Source organism: Cebus imitator, unplaced genomic scaffold, assembly GCF_001604975.1.
Source record: "Cebus imitator isolate Cc_AM_T3 unplaced genomic scaffold, Cebus_imitator-1.0 Scaffold62, whole genome shotgun sequence".
NCBI lineage: Eukaryota > Metazoa > Chordata > Mammalia > Primates > Cebidae > Cebus > Cebus imitator.
This window is the reverse complement of record NW_016107377.1, coordinates 3,234,187-3,255,199: the sequence shown is the minus strand read 5'-3', so window position 1 is coordinate 3,255,199 and position 21,013 is coordinate 3,234,187. Positions and strand designations below refer to the sequence as shown.

Sequence of the window (21,013 nt, the reverse complement as noted above, 5' to 3'; positions counted from 1 at the left end):
GCTGAGGCAGGAGAATTGCTTGAACCTGCATGGCGGAGGTTGCAGTGAGCCAAGACCACACCACAACTCCAGCCTGGGCAACTGAGTGAGACACTGTCAAAAAAAAAAAAAATATATATATATATATATATATATATTTAACAACATTAACAGAATTTTAATAGAGATGTAAACTTAGAGGAGGAAACTGCTCTGTGGAGATGAGAAAGCATCACAGAGATGGTAATATTTGAGCTGGATCTTCTAGAAAGAGTAAGAATTTACTTCTAAAGAAGGTAGTTAATTAAGGATACCATAAAAGGAAGGAACAGCTTATGCAAAAAAAGAAAAGAGACAGCACCAAGACCTAGAATTGTCTGACATGCATGGAACAATGAGTATATCTGGTGTATAGGGTATGTTGGGGAAGAAGGGGAAGTAGAAAACATCATAGAAAATGAGGCTACAACCATGGGAAACAATTTGAACTTTATCGTTTAGGTATTTAAGAGCCAGTTCACGTTATTATACATTATTATACAAATCGTTTTTTCTTTGAACTGATTTCTAGGCATATAGGGGATGAATTGGAAAGAAGGAAGAAATTATGGCAAGGAAATTAATTGAAAGTAGTTGTGATAGTTTAGATGAAAGATAATAAGAACCTGAAGTAGATCTATGGCCGTAAGGTTGAGAGAAGAGGATGGAATTGAGAGCTTGTATTAGTAAAACCAAAAGGATTTGGTGAACATGGAATGAGAAAAAGGTAATATTATAAATGACTCCAAACTTAGGAAACTAAGTGCTGTCATGGTAAGATTTAAACACACACACACCGCGCGCGCGCAGGGAGAAACAGGTTTCAGTAAGCCAAGAATAGATTCTATTTCCTATACTTTAAGATTATTGTGTTTAGGAAACAGCCAGGTGGAGATTTCCAGCATGTGACTGGAATATGAGTCTGGGGCAGAAGAGAGATTTGGGCTAGAAATTTAAAAAAAAATGTGAGTCATCAGTACTAAGATATTTGTTTAAGCTGTAGGCATAAGTGATGGTAGAACAGAAAGGAGAATGCTGAGGACAGAACCTTAGGGAGTACCAAGGGTGTTTAAGGTGGGCCTAGCAGGAAGACCCAATAAAGTCTCTAAAATGAGTAAGAAGCTTTACATGCTTTGGGTCTTATTTTATTTAACAGTATCTAGAGTTTTTATTGATAATTTTTTACTCAACTGAACGATAGCTGAGATACCCCTTGAGTTCAATTTCAGAAGACAAAAAAATTTCCAATCTCATATCTTTGAAATTTTCAGTTTGTTCTAGTCAGTCCAAAGGGTATGCTTAAAAATAGTAAAACATATACTTGCTTGATTTGACTATTCCCTAGTGTGGCATGCACTGTAGATAGCTTGCACATCTCTTCTTCCTTTCTTCCATCTACTATAGACACTAGAAAAATTAAATACTCTGCTTGATTTCTTAGTTATCTCTGCATATGGGAAGGGCTGTGTGACACAGTGCTACCAATGAGATGTCAGCAGTAGTTGTTCAGGGGTATTCTAGGAAGGTTTTTGCTATCCTGACATAAAGGGAAACTAGCACACTTGCATGAGGATTTGCCCTTCTTCCTCCATCTTGGTTGATGGACCAAGGTACCCAAGGCTTATGCTCATTTTATCCAATAAGCAGTGATGAGATGCCTTGATATTAAAACATTCTCAACTAATTTTTAAATAAAGATGTTAATAGCTTGGCTTTCTGGTGTGGAATCAGGTATGGAATATAGTGCCTAGTGGGACCTCTTCTAGTAAGCAGAACTGGCACTGTGATGTTATTTCTGTTTTGAGGGTTTGTATGCTCAAATCTCTACCTCTCTCTATTCAAGTATATTTAGGACTATAAATGAGGGTCAGTGCAACTGAGTCTTTTTAAAGGTCAAGTTGTTAATTTCCAAAGTAAAACAAAATTTTTTAAGTAGAAAAGGTGAAATGTTTATTTAGATAGTGTATTAGCCCTTTGCAATAAATAAGTACCTGAAACTGGATAATTTATAAAGCAAAGAGGTTTATCTTGGCTCATGGTTCTGCAGGCTGTACAAGAAGTGCCTGCTTCTGGTGAGGGCCTCAGGAAGCTTCCAGTCATGGCAAAAGGCATAGCAAGAGAAGGACCGAGAGAGACGGGAAGAGGTGCCAGGTTCTTTTAAACAACCAGCTCTCCCTTGAACAGATAGAATGAGAACTCACTATTAACGAGAGGATAGCACCAAGCCATTCTTTAGGGATCTGCTCCTATAACCCAGACACCTCCTACCAGGCCCCACTTCCAACACTGGGGATCACATTTCAACATGAGATTTGGAGGGGACAAACATCCAAACTCTTAACAGCTAGGAAGCGCAAATCCAGACTAAGAAAAGATCTGCAGGCCTTTGGACTAAAAGATAAAATTTGATTATAAATGCCTTACAATCAAAGAGTATGTTTTCTAAACATTTTATTTTGCTTGATTTTCAAATTATTATAGCTACTTACAGAAAATTACTCTTGCCTCAAAACTATTACAGTTGGAATAGTAGATAGGGGGAGTGTGTGACTTGATAACTGAAATTTGATGTTGACTCATTTTGGGTGGGTAGAATTATTATTTAGGGAGATATCAAAACTTGTAACATTCCTTTGGTAAACATGAAGCATATTTAAGATATGTGATTTGGTTTTTAGTTTATGCTTCCTACATGCACATGATTTGATTATTCTTTTCACTGTCATTTTAGGAGATAACTGTTTATGAGAATGACCATTCATTTACTTAGTGTACATTTCCTTGGCTTTCTAAACTCCTTTGACTCACCTTCACTCATTTCAACTTTTTTCTTTTTTTTTGAGACGAATTATCACTGTTGCCCGGGCTGGAGTACAGTGGCACGATCTTGGCTCACTGCAACCTCTGCCTCCCAGATTCAAATGACTCTCCTGCCTCAGCCTCCCAGGTAGCTGGGACTATAGGCGTCCACCACCATGCCCGGCTAATTTTTGTATTTTTAGTAGAGATGGGGTTTCACCATATTAGCCAGGCTGTCTCAAACTCCTGACCTTGTGATCTGCCCACTTTGGCCTCCCAGTGTGCTGGGATTACAGGTACAAGCCACCGCACCTTGTTTCAACATTTGACTCTTGCTGTCACTCAGAAAAACCCTGAAATCATCAATCCTCATAACTCATTCTCTAACTGTTACTTCTCAAACACCCAGTATATCTATCTGTTCTTTGACTTAGTCAGAATCAACATGCCTTAGCCCTGTTTTCGCCAGTTCACTTCCTCAAATACTGCAACCTTTTTCTAGCCATCACTCAACTCCTTCGTTTGTGGCATTTCCCAACTCTAGATTGATCTAGGCATTTATTTTTAATTTTTTATTTATTTTTCCTTTTGAGAGAGTCTCACTTTGTCCCCCAAGCTGGAGTGCAGTGGCATAGTTTTGTTTTACTGTAATCTCCACCCCCTGGGTTCAAGCGATTCTCCTTAGGCATTTATATTCTTTCATCTGGGCTGTTGAGTACTGCTGCATAAAACTGGCCATGGGGAATTCATGCTACCATATTCATGATCCTGGGTTTTGTTTTGTTTTTTAGAGAAACAGGGTCTTGCTCTGTCACCCAGGCTGGAATGCAATAGTAGGGTCATAGCTCACTGCATCCACCAACTCCTGGGCTCAAGTGATCCTACCACCTCAGCCTCCTGAGTAGCTGGAACTACAGGAACATGTCACCACACCTGGCTAATTTTTAAAATTTTTTGTAGAGATGGTATCTCATTTTGTTGCCCAGGCTGGTCCCAAACTCCTGAGCTCAAATGATCCTTCTGCCTCAACCTGCGACAGTGCTGGGATTACAACTGTGAGCCACCATGCCCAGCTACTTTTTACATTCTTAAATGGTTGAGAAAAAAGGCAAAAGATGAATATTTCCTGAAGTGAAAGCTATATGGATGGACACCAATGGCTGGGGGCGCAGTGGCCCACACCTGTGATCCCAGCACTTTGGGAAGCTAAGGCAGGAGGATCACTTGAGGCCAAGAGTTCTAGGCCAGCCTGGACAACATAGAGACCTTATCTCTACAAAAAAAAAAAAAAAAAATTAAAATTTAGCCAGGCATGGTGGCATGCACTGGGGGCCTTACTACTCAGGAGGCTGAGGTCAGAGTCTGGCTTCAACCAGGAGTTTGAGGCTGCAGTGAACTATGATCACACCACTACACTTCATCCTCAGTGACAGAGCAATACCTTGATTCTAAACAAAAAAAAAAAGAAAAAGATTCTACTATACTAATACAGTAATAAGAGCATATATATATATATATATTTTTTTTTTCCCCCCCGTGGTAAACATTTAAAAGAAAAATGGAGACATTAGCTTAGCTTATCCACATTGTACTTCAGTAAAATAAAAAAATGTTTATATCTCAGTTCAACAGTACCATCTTTATGTACATAACTAAAGTTGTGACAATAACACTTTACTTTCGGCATGCAGTGTCAGTATTTCAGGAATTTTTGAATTGGTCTTCTGTCTTTAATGGTGACTTTTTTTAAAAAGAAGCTTGATTGTGCCACTGTTAATCATGTGATTTATTCTTTCAGCATCTACTATGTACAAGGCACCATTTAGGCACTGTAGGTAAAAGCATTTTTTATTGTTTATGTGGATGGTAAAAATTATTCTTTAGCTGCTCAGTTTTATGATTTAGTCTTTAAAATTGCCAAGTATAAATAGTGATTTTTTTACCAGATGTGTAAGTACTTTGGAAAAATTGGTTGTTTTTGTGTTACACCTTTGCAATGCACATGCAATTTCTTCTTCCTAGAATATCATTATAGTTTTTTCTGTCCTTCTCAGGAGACTCCTTTTACACCTTAGTGTTTTATTATACTGTAGTTCTTTTTTTTTTTTTTGAGACGGAGTTTCGCGCTTGTTACCCAGGCTGGAGTGCAATGGCGCGATCTCGGCTCACCGCAACCTCCGCCTCCTGAGTTCAGGCAACTCTCCTGCCTCAGCCTCCTGAGTAGCTGGGATTACAGGCACGCACAACCATGCCCAGCTAATTTTTTGTATTTTTAGTAGAGACCGGGTTTCACCATGTTAACCAGGCTGGTCTCGATCTCTTGACCTCGTGATCCACCCGCCTCGGCCTCCCAAAGTGCTGGGATTACAGGCTTGAGCCACCGCGCCCGGCCTATACTGTAGTTCTTTGGAAGTAGCAGACTGATAATGATGTTCTCCTTTGCAGGCTAGCTATTAGACTGTCTCAGTAGTTGTAGATGATTAGTATCTGAGAGGGACTCACATGACGCTGACCTAAAACAGCGATCAGAATGCTTGAGTCATCCCCCTTTTAAATAGCATGGTACTTTTGGAAGAATTTTCCATCAGAGGACTGCTTAATGAGTTTAGAATCAGAAACAGAAATATGATGATCTGGAGCATGGATGTGAGATATTTCCCTTAAACTCTGGGAAAACCCAGTATAATATTCCTACTTTACAACAAAATACACTCCCTTATAGTAACCTGATAGGCTAAACCTGTCAGATCCAGGATCTTTCTGAATGATTTTAAACAAATACTTCATAGATTTTGCCTTTCTGAATGACTTTTTTTTTTTTTTTGATACAGAGTCAAGGCGCCAGGCTGGAGTTCAGTGGTATAATCTTGGCTTACTGCAACCTCCGCCTCCCAGGTTCAAGCAATTCTCCTGCCTCAGTCTCCCGAGTAGCTGGGACTACAGGCGTATGCCACCATGCCCAACTAATTTTTGTGTTTTAGTAGAGATGGGATTTCACTGTGTTGGCCAGGATGGTCTCGATCTCAACCTCATGATCTGCCCACCTCGGCCTCCCAAAGTGCTGGGATTACAGGTGTGAGCTACTGCACCTGGCCCTCTGAATGACTTTTAAGCTTTATTGAGGTATAATTGATATATAAAAAATTATATTTTATGTATACATTTTGATGAGTTTGGGCATACTTATACATCCATGATATCACCACAATCAAGGTTCTAAACATATGTATCACCACCAAAAATTCTTTTATGCACACACACACATACACTGTATATAAGTTTGGGGGCTTTTTTTTAAGAGATGGGGTCTATGTTACCCAGGCATGTCTTGAACTCCTGGGCTTAAGGGATCCTCTTGCCCCAGCCTCCCAAAATGTTGGGATTACAGGCATGAGCCACCATGCTCAGCTTACACCCAAAAATTCTTGTGTCTGAACCATATCTCTTGTCCTGGTTGCCCTCTTTCTGGTTATTCATGTATCTCCTCCTCTAGAGATTGCCTGTTTATGTTACTTTGAATTTTCCAGTCTGTAGCAAAATGCTTTGTACGTTAAAAGCAATTAGTAAATATTTGTTAGAAGAATAATTACCATTTTAATTAAGAGGCATAGATTGTCTTTTCACTGCATGTTTATACAATGTGATGATATAAAAATCCAAATATCTTATTTCTATTTGTCAGTAATTTGAGACTTTTATCTAGTAATTTAGCACTTTAATTTCCACATATGAAATATGAATATAAGATACAAATTTTCAAGCCAGGTGTGGTGGCTCACGCCTGTAGTCCCAGCTACTTGGGGGGCTGAGGTGGGAGGATCACTTAAGTCTAGGAGGTCAAGGCTGCAGTGAGCCGTGATCAAACCACTGTATTCCAGCCTGGGTGACAGAGCAAGAAGACCCTGTTGCAAAGAAAAGATACAAATTTGTATCGTATGTATTATCTGGAATTACTTTTTTTTTTTCATTGGTTTATGCAACTTTATTGAAGAAAAATAAATCAGTTACTAGCAGAGCTATTAGTTGATCACTCATCCATTGACAACTTGCATCATTTATTCAGTGCTATATTAAACAGTGTACTGGAAGATAGATTAACTAATAGCTCCAAGCCTCCTAACAATTTAAATGAAAATTACAAAATGTTTGAGACTCTATTTTGAAATACAAAGGGTGTCTGACTTCCAATTTCCATTCTCTGTAGAACAAGAACAGGTCATTCCTTTATTGACATGCATAAAATACATCACATTTTCTGTTCTGCTGATGCTATAAATTCAATACCAATTCTCCAGCCACATCAGTTATGAGCATAAAGTATATCATGTAACCTCAAACCTCTAACAGTGGAAGGCTTAAACAAGAATGGATGCTGCTAGAATAATGCTGTTCCCTTTGATGTGACAACTGAGCATCCATCTCCCTCCCCCTCAGGATGATTTCTTCAGCATGTTAGAGCAGTGAGGAATGGTTTTAGTCTCATAACCAAGTTAGAGTCAAGATATTGGCCACATAATACACATGCTCCATTTTTTTTTTTTTTTAAATTCTGAGTCTTGGGCAACTGTTCTCTTGTAACTACTTTACAGTTTCTAAAAGCAGTTATTGTCCAAAGCTGGAAGAACTTAAGTCTTCTCAGATGAGCATGTGAATGAATGGAGGGAGGTAAACAAAAAATAAAATTAAAAAAAGATGAGGTCTGATAGAGGAGCAGCCGGATAAGAAAATCAAAAAAGGAACAGTAATTTAAAGTTTATTCCAGCTATAATGCAGGTTATTCTGACTTTGAGGTAGCATCACATGGCATACTTCTAAGTCCATTCCTGAGATATTCTGTTGTACTTATCTCTGTTTTATAGATCCGTGCAATCTCTGGCACTAGGGAGTCATCTGGGTTTGGATCACATAGCAGTGAACAAATGGATAAAAGAACTTTAGAAATTGTTAAAGCAGGCGACCACTGTGATCTTAGAATATCGAGACAAATGCTGCCATTACCATTAATATTTGGATGATAAATTCTTGTTGTAAATGCAACCTTAGGTGGTTTGAAGGGGTAGTCTGTAGGAAAATGAATTGTCAAAAAGAATACACCGCCTTGATATGGGCTGTCATTAGGTCCCATAATTGTGGCTTGCCAATGAAACATATCATCCCCAACTGGACCTGCAGAACATTGTGCTGGAGGGTCACGGGCCAAATCACTAAGTTCCTTATTAATCCGTTTCAGCGCCATAGTGTGTGCTTGTCGTCTGGCTCCTCACTCTCTCGGTGTGTGCTCAAAGGTCCGGCCAAAACTCTTGATTATCCCGGCGGCGGGGCAGGATTGTCTCGTCTCACACCGGCTCTGCCAGACACAGGCACAGAGGGGCCGGGGCCTCCCTCAAGCTGCGGCCTCGGCCTCCTCCCTGCGCGGCAGCTGGTGCCTCCCCGGCCCTACCTGGAATTACTTTTTAAAGATAATAAACCCTTGGCTGTATTTTATAAATACTTAAAGGTAAGTCTGAAAATTTCTTAGACCATCCCAGTTAATTTTGGCTAGAAAAGGGATGATGTAAGTTCACTTTTGTTATGCTTATTCCCCTAAATATGAAATTTATTTTATAGGCTTCTTTTACCAAATTATTTGACTCTTCTTTTTGATATTTTACTGATGAAGTCCTTCATGATGGCTGAATCAAAAAAAAAAAAAAATCTGTATTTGGTGTAGTTTCTTGGGCTTTTAAAAATAGTTGTACAGAAATTTGGATAATCCATAAGAAAAAACAAAACCATGTTTTGAATTGCTAAATTATCCTAGAAACTCTGCCCTCCCCTTGCTTCCCAGCACTCATATGAATTACAGTTATTAAATATTCATAGTACCTCAGGAGATAGCTGTGGTTTACCCAAAAGCATCTAGAGACCTGCTCTGCTACTGAAAGCTTCATGATTTTGAGTAAGTCACCTAACCAAAGTAGTTTCTTCCTCTGTCAAAAGGAGGGCTTTATACTAGATGATCTGATGATCCATTCTATTCCAAATCTAGATCTCCACACAAGCAAGAGGGGGCAGTTTTCATATTTAAAGACTTGTGAAGAACACCAGCTTGTAAAATTTATAGACACATACATATATACCCTGATCCTGTAAGGCAGTGTTCATCAAATTTGAGCAATTTACAGCACCCAGTTTTTGTCCAGAACCCATTTTAAAGGAAAATAATTATTGCAGCCTCTAAAGAGTATGTTCTTTAACACAAGTTTGGACAACACATACTTAAATGTACAAGAAATGCCCAACTTACAGACTTCTACAGTCTATATATACTAGTACCAGCCATCAAGCTTCTCTAAAGCCTCTGTTTAAAAACCAAAAACAACCCAGTGTGATGTCATGTGCCTTTAATCACAGCTACTCAGGAGGATTGCTTGAGCCTAGGAGTTCAAGACCAGCCTGGGCAACATAGACCTTCATCTAAAAATTTAAAAATAATTAAAAATTAAAAAAAAAAAACAGCAACAACAAGTTGTAGAATAATCTGAAAAATAGATTCTTTTCCTTCTCCCTTTGTGTACCTGTTGGTTCTTGTGTCTTGGGACTTCAAAACTCAGGCCAGTGGCATTTAAACTTTTTTGATATAACCTGCAGTTGACAAAGGAAACCAATTATGCATATCTATACAAATGTGTGTGTACATACACACAATTGAACATACTTAACTAAATGGAATGTATGCTGTTACTTTATTTCATTTTTTAATGCGTTTTACGATGCACTGAATTTTACAACTAAACCTAGTCCCCATTTATAGCACTTATTTATTTGGAGGTTTATAGAAAAATACAAACCTCCAAATAAATAAACTTAGAATCAACTTTTATATACTACTTATTTATAAATTGAAGAATGTCTGTCTTTGAATGTATTTACTTCTTTTATAATCATATTGAAACCTTAGTGATTCAAACCAATTTGGCAGGAGCAATTTGACATATGTAGTACTTTAAAATGAGGCTTATTATCATACTTAATACCTCTAGATGTTAAAGTAGACCCAAATTAGTCTAACAAAATCTTGGTCTCGAGGCTCTTTGGAGTCCTGCTAAATCATCATTTAGCTTGCCATTTTCTTTACTATTTTAATTTTAAAAAACTTTGAAGAAAAGATTTCTGAGTAAAGATAAACTTCAATCCAGACTTTTTTTTTTTTTTCTGAGACAGAGTCTCTCTCTGTTGCCCAGACTGGAGTGCAGTGGCACAATCTCAGCTTACTGCAGCCTCTGCCTCCTGGGTTCAAGTGATTCTCATGCTTCAGCCACCCGAGCAGCTGGGATTACAGCTGTGTACCACCACACATAGCTAATTTTTCTGTAATTTTAATAGAGACAGGGTTTTGCCACATTGGCCAGGCTGGTCTTGAACTCCTGGCCTCAACTGATCAGCTTACCTCAGTATCTCCCAGGGATTATAGACATGAGCCACCACACCTGGCCATCAAACCAATCTTTTTAGATTATCTTTAATTCAAAATTTATTAATTGAAGCATGTTAACTTGGGCTTAATTTTTCAAATGGTTGACCATAATCACCTTACCTAAAAGTTTTATTACTATAGTAGCTGCAATTTAAATGATTTATATAGACAAGGCATGTTGGCTTATGCCTATAATCCCAACACTTTGGGAAATGGAGGCAACAGGATCACTTGAGCCCAGGAGTTTGAGACCAATCTGGACAACACAGTGAGACATCATCTCTACAAAAAAAAAAAAAACAAAAAAAAACAAGCCAATTACAAGTTTCCTTATTGCTTGAATTACAAACATTTAAGGGGAGAAGTGAGCTTATAATAATACTGTTATCTTCTCTCTCTCACCCATCATTCCTATAGGTGTACCAACATTCGACCAGGAGAGACTGGAATGGATGTAACAAGCCGCTGCACCCTTGGAGACCCCAACAAACTGCCAGAAGGGGTTCCCCAACCCGCCCGCATGCCCTACATCTCAGACAAGCACCCTCGACAAACCCTGGAAGTGATTAACCTTCTGAGAAAGCACCGGGAGCTATGTGATGTGGTGCTAGTTGTGGGCGCCAAGAAGATATATGCCCATCGAGTCATTTTGTCAGCCTGTAGTCCTTACTTTCGAGCTATGTTTACAGGAGAATTGGCAGAGAGCCGTCAGACAGAAGTAGTGATCCGAGACATTGATGAAAGGGCTATGGAATTATTGATTGACTTTGCATATACCTCCCAGATAACTGTAGAAGAGGGCAATGTTCAGACTCTTCTGCCAGCTGCTTGCCTCCTCCAGCTGGCAGAAATACAGGAAGCGTGCTGTGAATTCTTAAAGAGACAATTAGATCCTTCTAACTGCCTGGGCATTCGGGCTTTTGCTGACACACATTCATGTCGTGAGTTGCTAAGGATAGCAGACAAGTTCACTCAGCATAACTTTCAAGAGGTGAGTTGCACTTGGTGTTTCAATGCATTTATGACCTATTTGTTGGAGAGCAATATGGGTTCTCATTCTGGGTATGTCCTGCTGATTCTAACTCATAATAGCAAAGAAATAAATTATTATAAATCCTAAACCAGCTTCTATTTTAGAGGCCAATTTTGTGTTCTACCAGCCAAAGTTAAGATTTAGGGATTGATTCTCCCTAACTGTATTCATAAAAGGTTACTTTATAAGCCAAAATAGAGTTTAATTCATAAGAAGATCTATGCCTGATAAGATACCTGATATCATCATATATATATTTCCTTCCTATGTGGATTATTCAGAATAGATGATAGATTATTTGGTAAACTAATAATCTGAAAAGATGAGTTTAAATGTTATCAAAAGAATTTTCATTCTCTGCAGTCACACACACAAAAAAAGAATTTTCATTAGACCTGCTATCTTTCCCTTATTCATTTAACAAATATTTGTAAAGCTACTATGTTCCAGCCACTGTGCTTGGGAACATAGGGTACAATAGTGAACAAGAAATCTAGAGTCTGTATTCGTGGAGTTTATAATCTAGCGGGGAAGATAATCATTAAACACTTAAACATGCAAATAATCAACTACAGTTAATGGGTGTTACAAAGAAGCAGTCCTGGATGATTTAAGAGTGTATTACAGAGAAATTTAACTTTGGTCCTGGAACAACTTGTGCAAAATCCTGAGACATTAAAAAGCATATAACTAGTTTGAAGATCTGAAAAAACCCAGTGGGACCCAGAAACCAAGGCAGTGGAGAATGTTAGATAGTGATTACACAGAAAGAAGAAGGCTAAATCACACTGAGGTTGTTAGACCATGTTAAGAATTTGAGATTGGCCAGGTGCAGTGGTGCATGCCTGTAATCCCAGCACTTTGGGAAGTGGAGGCGGGGAGATTGCTTGAGCTCAAGAGTTCAAGACCAGCCTGGGGAATGTGGTGAAACCCTGTCTCTACAAAAAATACAAAAATTAGTTGGGCATGATGGCATGTGCCCCTAGTCCTAGCTACTTAGGAGACTGAGGTGGGAGTATGGCTTGAGCCCAGGAGGTAGAGGTTGCAGTGAGCCAAGATCATACCACTGCACTGGAGCCTGGGTAACAGAGCCAGACACTGTCTAAAAAAAAAAAAAAAGAAAAGAAAAGAATTTTAGATTGATCCTAAGAGTGCTAGAAAACCATTAAAGGATTGTAAGCAAGGGAAGAACATAGTCTATTTTATAACATTTTAAAATTCTTATTTTATTTTTATTTATCTATTTTGCAGTAAGGTGGTCAGCTCAGGACCCTACCGTTTTTTTCCCCCAACAGTTTTTGGACTAAAGGTATATAATTAATATAACACTAAAGGTATATAATTAATACCTTTAGTGTTAATTAAACACTAAAGGTAGTGTTTAATTATATGAATAAGTTCTTTATTGGTGATTTCTGAGATTTTGGTGCACCCATTACCTGAGCAGTGTACACCATACCCAATGTGTAGTCTTTTATCCCTCACCCACCTCCCATACTTCCCCCTGAATCTAAAAGTTATCCTGCCTCAGCCTCCTAAAGTGTTTGGATTACAGGCACAAGCCACTGCACGTGGCTAAGGAAAACATTCTTAATCAAATGTTTAAATTATTTTTATGGCCTGTTGCATATTTTGCTAAATATTTTGACTTTTTGATGATCATGAATATAACCCTGTCCCAAGAGAATCCATCAGCTTCATTAGAGGTACTGCCTGCACTAATAGACATCACATGTAGTATAATCTCCTGAGTACTAATATAACAAACCACATGAAGGGTAGCAGTGACTGTTTCTTTCCTCTGCATTGCACCCTGTCCCTTTTACTCTACATCCTGATGAATGGAATTACAAGGCCTTGGAATAGGTGGCTGGCCTGCACAACAAGGTAAAATTCTTGTTGCTGTTTCATCTCCATTCTGACAGCTCCCTAGCCGTGGGTAAAGAGAATTATTGGTGTTTGTAGTTTCTCACTAGCATATATATCAGAGTGTTTTGGTCCTCAGAGTTTTCCATTGGTCTAATACTCTCCTCATTATATTCATTCTTGCTTACAGAATTGCTGATACTCTTATTCTTTTTTTAAACTGACCTCTTGGTTTTTCTGCCCTAAACACTGACCATTCAGTAATTTATCTTCTTCTGAAGGCTTTTCCTGACTTTTTATATGCCTCATATATCTGGGGTTATAGTTTGATATAGTTAATTTGGCTTATTTTGAATATAAATTTTTATTTTTATCTTTTTTAAGTCATTTTTCTTAAATTGCTTGAATCACAAATGATTATTTTTACTAAATTTTTTTTTAATCTTTTTTTTTTTTTTTAAAGAAGGGGTTTCACCGTATTGGTCAGGCTGGTCTCGGACTTCTGACCTCAGGTGATCCGCCTGCCTCAGCCTCCCGAAGTGCTGGGATTACAGGCATGAGCCACCGTGCCCAGCTATTTTTACTAAATTTTAATGGTGTCTTCTGTACTTTCCTTTGTTCTCTTTTTAAATTTTTCTTTTCCTCTGGTCTTGTTTTAAACTTCACCTCTGTTGTGGTATACAGCTTTGCCCCATAACCCTGAAGAAAAACATTGAGACAATAAATGTGATCACAGGATTTTTTTTTTCTTCTTACCTAACTTTGAACAGGTAATGGAGAGTGAAGAGTTCATGTTGCTTCCAGCCAATCAACTCATTGATATAATATCCAGTGATGAGCTAAATGTTCGCAGTGAAGAACAAGTGTTCAATGCAGTGATGGCCTGGGTCAAATATAGTATTCAGGAAAGACGTCCTCAGTTACCCCAGGTAATGACAGAAATGCTTCTCTAAGAAACTGATTAGTACTGGATGAAATAATAGGTATTTGTCTTGCGAACATGAAACTTATCACTCTACATTCATCTGTAAGAAAGTCCATCTGTTTCCAAATAAGGAAATAAGTATTCGAAGCATTTTGGTTGCTTATTAATGTGGATTTTTGCTCCTGTGCTTTCCCCATATTTTGGATCAAGTCTACTTTTGAATGATAGCACAATTAAAAGCTAAAATTGTATAAAATGAACAAGAGAAAACAAGGATGCTTCTTTTCCTATAGCTTGGAAATTCTACCACAGTTTCCCTTCAATATAACTTGAAAATACTATGACACTTTCAAGAGTAATGAGATGATGCATCAGAAGTCACTGAGTGATCCGTAGTTTACTTAAGACCCATTCTTGTTGTTATGACTATAGCAGTTTAACAAGATATTCTTCTGGATTGTGAATTAATTTGAGTCCTGTTATAGAAGAGCTTATAACATATTACTGAAAGTTTTTAGTAGGTATGCCTTTCTTCCTTCCTTATTTATGGTATTTAGTTAGATCCCAAAACAATCGGAAGCACAGTAGGGTAGCATGGGTTATGTATTCTCTTAAATATCTTGCAGATGAGAGCTCATGCCCTTAATAGTGTTTACTGTCTGGGTGCAGTGGTGCAAGTCCATAATTCCAGCACTTGGGAGGATAAGGCAGGCAGATAGCTTGAGCTCAGGTGTTTGAGACCAGGCTGGGCAACATGGTGATTCCCCATTTCTACAAACAAAATACAAAAATTAGATGGGTATGATGGCATGCACCTGTAGTTGCAGCTACTCTTGAGGCTGAGGTAAGCAGATCACTTGAGCCCAGGAGGCTGAGGCTGCAGTGACCTGCGATCATGCCACTGCACTCCAGCCTGGGCAACAGAGTAAGACCTGTCTCAAAATTGATTAGTTAATTAAAATAATGGTGTTTATTGTGTCATAGGTGCTGCAACATGTTCGTTTGCCTTTGCTTAGTCCCAAGTTCCTGGTGGGCACAGTAGGCTCTGATCCTCTCATCAAAAGTGATGAAGAATGCAGGTATGAGTGACCCTATATGGGAAAAAATCAACAACTAAGCATTCCTATTTTTTCCTAATTTCCTTATTTATATTTCTTCCTAAATATTGTATTTTGTGGAGCTGAAACCAGGGCATTAATTTAACAAGTTTTTCTTCTAGGCTAGGGTCAAGAGGAGGAAAAGGAAGAAAGAAATGAACTTCCAGTATTCCATTCCATTAGTTTTTTTATGTGTGATGCTTATTGGTGTAGAAGTGGCAATAAAGAGGTAGATTTCCAAGATTGTAATGCAAGCTTAAATTTAAGAGCCAATTCTCTGCTAATATATTTTTTTTCCTTGAGGTAATTGAATAATGCTGTTGACTGTGTCAGTGAACATTTTTTCCTTCTATCACATATGTCTGGTTGGGGAATAGAACCAGCCTTGCTTTCTAAATTGTGGACAGAGTTAACGATCTACAGCTATTTGCTATAGAAAGATTTTCACTAGAACTAGGTGAATCAGTTTCCAGAGGTTTTTTGACAAAGGAAACTCCAACTACTTTTATAAAGCAGAGGAGGAATAGTAACCTATTTTACTAGGCTGTCTCTAAAGTATATGCAAAATGTAATAAATTACATTTCCAATTTGACGGATTTTAAGAATTAGGTTCCAATCTGAAATCTTCTGGGATTTTTAACTATTTTTCACCAGCATATCCCAAATATAAAAGTGAAAGAGCAAATCTATACTCAGAACTTTCTAAACTAACTGACCTTTGGACCTCCCTTGGTGATTAAAGAAATTTAGAATGATCCCTTATTCTAGAACAGTGGTAGGACATGTAGATTCACTTGCATTTCTTCTATAAGCTAAAGCCTGTTCCTTTATTATTATTACTATATTAGATGGAGTCTCGCTCCATCACCAGGCTAGAGTGCGGTGGCGATCTCAGCTCACTACAATCTCTGCCTCCCAGGTTCAAGCGATTCTCCCAGGTTCAAACGATTCTCCTGCCTCAGCCTCCCTAGTAGCTGGGACCACAGGTGTGTGCCACCATGCCCAGCTAATTCTTGTATTTTTTAGTAGAGACAGGTTTCACCATGTTGGCCAGGATGGTTTCAATCTCTTGACCTCATGATCTGCCTGCCTCGGCCTCCCAAAGTGCTAGGATTACAGGTGTGAGCCACTGTGCCCTGCCTAAAGCCTGTTCCTTTAACAGGAGAGGTTGGAGGGGATTTTAGATGTTTCTATTTTATTTTAATGTATCTTTTTTATATTAGTTATTCATTTTTCTTTTTGCCATGGACTAGAGTTAAACTAAATAGATGTTTGTCTTTTACATTTAAAACACAGCCAAATGGTAATTAATTCTCCTAAATATTGCAAAAAGGAAAACCATATACATTATACATGCTGAAATCTGAAGAAGTAATACATAGATGCCCTTCCTCCATTAAATATAAATCAGATTGTACTGATTTGATGCAGAAAGTAAAGGTAGTTATGAAGTCACATTTGAAAGAAGACCCTTCCTGATATCCTAACTTCTTTGTGCTGCAGTTTCTTCCTCTATGAAGTGAGGATGATAATAGTGCCTATTCCATAAGGCTGTTGTGAAGATTAAATGAGTTTATATATATTAAGCACTTAAAAACCAGGACTAGCACAAAGCTGTAAGTGTTGTTACTACCATTAATTTTGTGTTGATTTGTTCAGTATTATAACTCTATAGTATTCTTTCTAGGAACTCTTGAATGACCTAATGAAGTATTAGGACGTCAAAGTCTTTGTCTTTATGGGAAACTAGAAAAAGTTCTTGGTCATTGGCTTGGGTTTTTGGGGTTTGTTTGTTTTTGTTTTTAGAATAGATAAATTCAGAAAGGGACTTAGTAAAGCCTTGTATTGGAAAGTACATTATTGGGTAATGCTTGGCACTGGTCCAGCAGGAATAAATTACTCTTTGTAGCATAAATAACAAGAATGAAAATAGAGGGTAATTTAGGAAACACTTTCAGAGTTGGTACAGAACAGAGTAACAGACTGAATTTGTACTAATCAGGTACTGGGTCACTTAAAAGTACCCAAGTGAAGTAAGTACATACACAAATAGTTTGTATTAGAATTATTGTATTTAACAAGTGTAATTACCAGATTCTTCTCTTAAAGTATCTTAACAAGACAGAAAATTTGTCTTAGTAGACTTGTTGAGAGTAAACCATTCATATGTTACCAGATAGCAAATTTGTAACAATACAGTATTTCTTTTTAGCAACCCAATTTTTGACCCAGTAATATTAATCTAGCAAATAACTAGTACCCTAGCTGATATGCTACCTTGCTAATATCGTGCAGAATCTAATAAACTGTATTAGAAAGTGGTAACTCTGCAGTGTGGTAATTGAATTGTAATTTTTACTTTTTCATAAGTTATCTTGGCTGTAAGCATGTTGAGCATTAGGCTAAATTTGCAGTGAGATATGAGTCATGATAGAAATACTAATCAATTCACAACTCAGTTTGACTGGCATTATTGCTTTCATGTTCCTACCAATTTTAATATTGGCTGGCATTCATGATTTGGTTTGATTTATGCTTGCTTCTCTTTGCCAACCTATATTTTCCTAAACTACACTGTGACTTAACTAACAATGTAATTTAGATATTTGAAATAAAGGCAGAAATTTTTTCTACAGAGACTTGGTAGATGAGGCTAAAAACTACCTCCTATTGCCGCAAGAACGACCACTAATGCAAGGACCAAGGACGAGACCACGGAAACCTATCCGATGTGGGGAAGTACTCTTTGCAGGTTTGGATCTTAATATACTATCACTAAACTGAATATTTTCCCATATGAGAAATTGTCATTTGAATAATCCTTTGGACAATTGTGATATCTACTGTCATAAGAAATAAATAACAAGTCAGCGAGTAGCTTGACTCTTAACCCATAATTCAAAACTGGTATACTCCAAAAGAGTGCTCTATTTTCTTTTCCTCATTCAATACCTTTGATATCCATTTTTATATAAATCCAGAAATGTTGGCTGGGCACAATGGCTCATACCTATAATACCAGCACTTTGGGAGGCCAAGGCAGAGGCCAGGAGTTTGAGACCAGCCTGGGCAATATAGGGAGGCCTCATCTTTACAAAAAATAAGAAAAACAATTAGTTTGGTGTGCAAGTGCATGCCTGTAGTCCCAGCTACTTGGAAAGCTAAGACAGGAAGATGGCTTGAGCCTAGGATGTCAAGGCTGCAGTGAGCCATGATTGCACCGCTGTACTCCAGCCTGGGCAACAGGACAAGATCCTTTCTCAAAAACTAAAAATGTTATGCAGTAGATATTTTGTTGAAATGAGTCACATGCATTAATTTATATATCAATGTGCAAGTCATCCCATGATTACGTGGAATTGTGAAAAAACATTATATATTAAACGGTTATAATTTATTTCTTCATTCTATGCATATCCATCTATAATTTCTCCATTCTGTGCATATAGCCGTATTATCTCATTATTTGAATTGGTATCATTTCTTTGTAAAATATATGTAATACTGACTTATTTACAAAATTAATTAAAGATTATAGCAATCCCAGTGGAATGAGTTAAAGTCATAACTTGCATTTTGACCCACTACTAGAGACGTGGTTAGTCTAAGCATTAGGGCACAGTGAAGTTAGTAGTGAGTGTTACATGCTATACTTTAGGATAGGATTCTCTTGACCGTTTCTGTTACATTTCCAGTTGGTGGTTGGTGCAGTGGAGATGCCATTTCCAGTGTTGAACGATATGACCCACAGACCAATGAATGGAGAATGGTGGCTTCAATGAGCAAAAGGAGATGCGGAGTTGGAGTCAGTGTTCTTGATGATCTGTTATATGCAGTAGGAGGCCATGATGGATCCTCTTACCTCAATAGTGTTGAAAGGTGAGTAAAGTCAATCTGTAATTTTCTCTCTACTATTCATATAGTTTTATTTGAGATGTTAATTAGGAAACAAATGTGATTTAATGCATTTTCGTATTGCATCTGTGGCACAGTTGGCAACCTAAACAAGTTAGCATGATACACAAATTCTTTGTGATCTGGTCCCCACCTGTGTTTCCTATGATACACTACCACTCCCTAAGCATGCTACTGTAGACACATCAATTGCCTGCAGTTCCTTGGACATGCTGTCTTCCTTCATACCTCTCTCCTTACTTATATGCATGCTACTCTTTTTTCTCTGAGATACCTCTGCCCCTTTAAGACTTACATTTCCTTTAAGACACAAATGTTACTTATTACATAAAACTTTCTATTATACTGCACAGATGAGTTAATTGTTCCTTTGCTCTTCTGTAAGTAATTTGAATATGTTTGTACATATCCATCACATTGAACTATACATGTTGAAATGTATTTCACCGTAATATCTATCATAGTGACTGGGCACATTGGGAATCTATAGCAACTGATGTTTCAGTAGCTTCTTGCTCTCAAGAAGCTGCGTTGATTAACAGTGACTCTTTATTTCCATAACACATCTACAAAACCCTGCAGCAAATCAAGTTCTAAAGGTATAGATTGTGCAGCTGGGTAAAAAAAATCTTAAAAAGCAGAGGGATCCGTCCCATAGAAGTATGTAACATGGAGAAAACTCATCTCTACAAAAAATACAAAAATTAACCACTTGTGGTACACGCCTGTAGTCCTAGCTACTCAGGAGACTGAGGCAGGAGGCCTGCTTGAACCTGGGAGATAAAGGTTGTCGTGAGATGAGATTGCACCATTGCACTCTAGTCTGGGTGACAGAGCAAGACTGTGTCTCAAAGAAAAGAAAATAACAATGAACACACTTAAAAATAAATTGATGGGATCCCAGAAGGGATCATGGCGGATGGGAGGCAGGACTAGTTTGAAGCTCCAGACCAAACAGCATGTGGAGGCTTGATTGTGAATTTTAGCTCGAGATTGAGTGCAAGAACAAGCCAGCAATCCCAAAAGGACCTATAAACCCTCTGAAGGAAACGTACTGCTCCTGTAGGACCCGGGAGACACCCCAAATACTGTGAGTGCCCCAACTCGCTAACCAAATCCAACATCATATCAAAAAGATAATCCTAGGGATGAAGGGATGGTTTAACATATGCAGCTCAATAAGTGTGACACACCACATAAACAATTTAAAACAAAAATCACGTGATCCTCTCAATAGATTCGGAAAAAACATTCAACGAAATCCAGCATTCTTTTATGATTACAACTCTCAGCAAAATTGGCATACAAGGGACATACTTTAATGTAATAAAAGTCATTTATGACAAACCCACAGTCAACATACTGAATGGGGAAAAGTGTAAAGCATTCCCTCTGAGTATGGGAAAAAGACAAGGATGCCCACTCTCACCACTCCTCTTCAACACAGTACTGGAAGTCCTAGCCAGAGCAATCAGACAAGAGAAAAAAAATATAGGGCATCCAAATCAGCAAAGACGAAGTCAAACTGTTACTGTTAGCTGATGATATGATCATTTATCTTGAAAATCCTAAGGTCTCCTCTAGAAAACTCCTAGAATGGATAAAAGAATTCAGCAAAATTTCTGGATACAAGATTAACGTATACAAATCAGTAGCTCTTCTATACACCAACAGCAGCCAAGCAGAGAATCAAATCAAGAGCTCAACCTTAGGCCGGGCGCGGTGGCTCAAGCCTGTAATCCCAGCACTTTGGGAGGCCGAGGCGGGTGGATCACGAGGTCAGGAGATCGAGACCATCCCGGTCAACATGGTGAAACCCCGTCTCTACTAAAAATACAAAAAAATTAGCTGGGCATGGTGGCGCGTGCCTGTAATCCCAGCTACTCAGGAGGCTGAGGCAGGA

General features: G+C 38.2%; 1 protein-coding gene and 1 pseudogene across 4 annotated transcripts in view; one reads left to right on the top strand and one right to left on the bottom strand.

The window, feature by feature from the left end:
- Positions 1–21,013, top strand: part of KLHL20 (kelch like family member 20) — a 46,563-nt gene that overhangs the window by 5,238 nt on the left and 20,312 nt on the right. For all 3 annotated transcript variants that reach the window (XM_017529964.2, XM_017529966.2, XM_017529963.2), the window contains 5 exons: positions 10,691–11,264; positions 13,943–14,101; positions 15,082–15,176; positions 17,832–17,947; positions 18,891–19,074. In XM_017529964.2, the coding sequence (XP_017385453.1) occupies positions 10,691–11,264; positions 13,943–14,101; positions 15,082–15,176; positions 17,832–17,947; positions 18,891–19,074 (1,128 nt within the window). The remainder of the gene's footprint in view (positions 1–10,690; positions 11,265–13,942; positions 14,102–15,081; positions 15,177–17,831; positions 17,948–18,890; positions 19,075–21,013) is intronic.
- LOC108305369 lies at positions 6,856–8,253 on the bottom strand (annotated as a pseudogene). The gene has a single exon (XR_001825684.2). The product of XR_001825684.2 is annotated as a ubiquitin-conjugating enzyme E2 D3-like (transcript).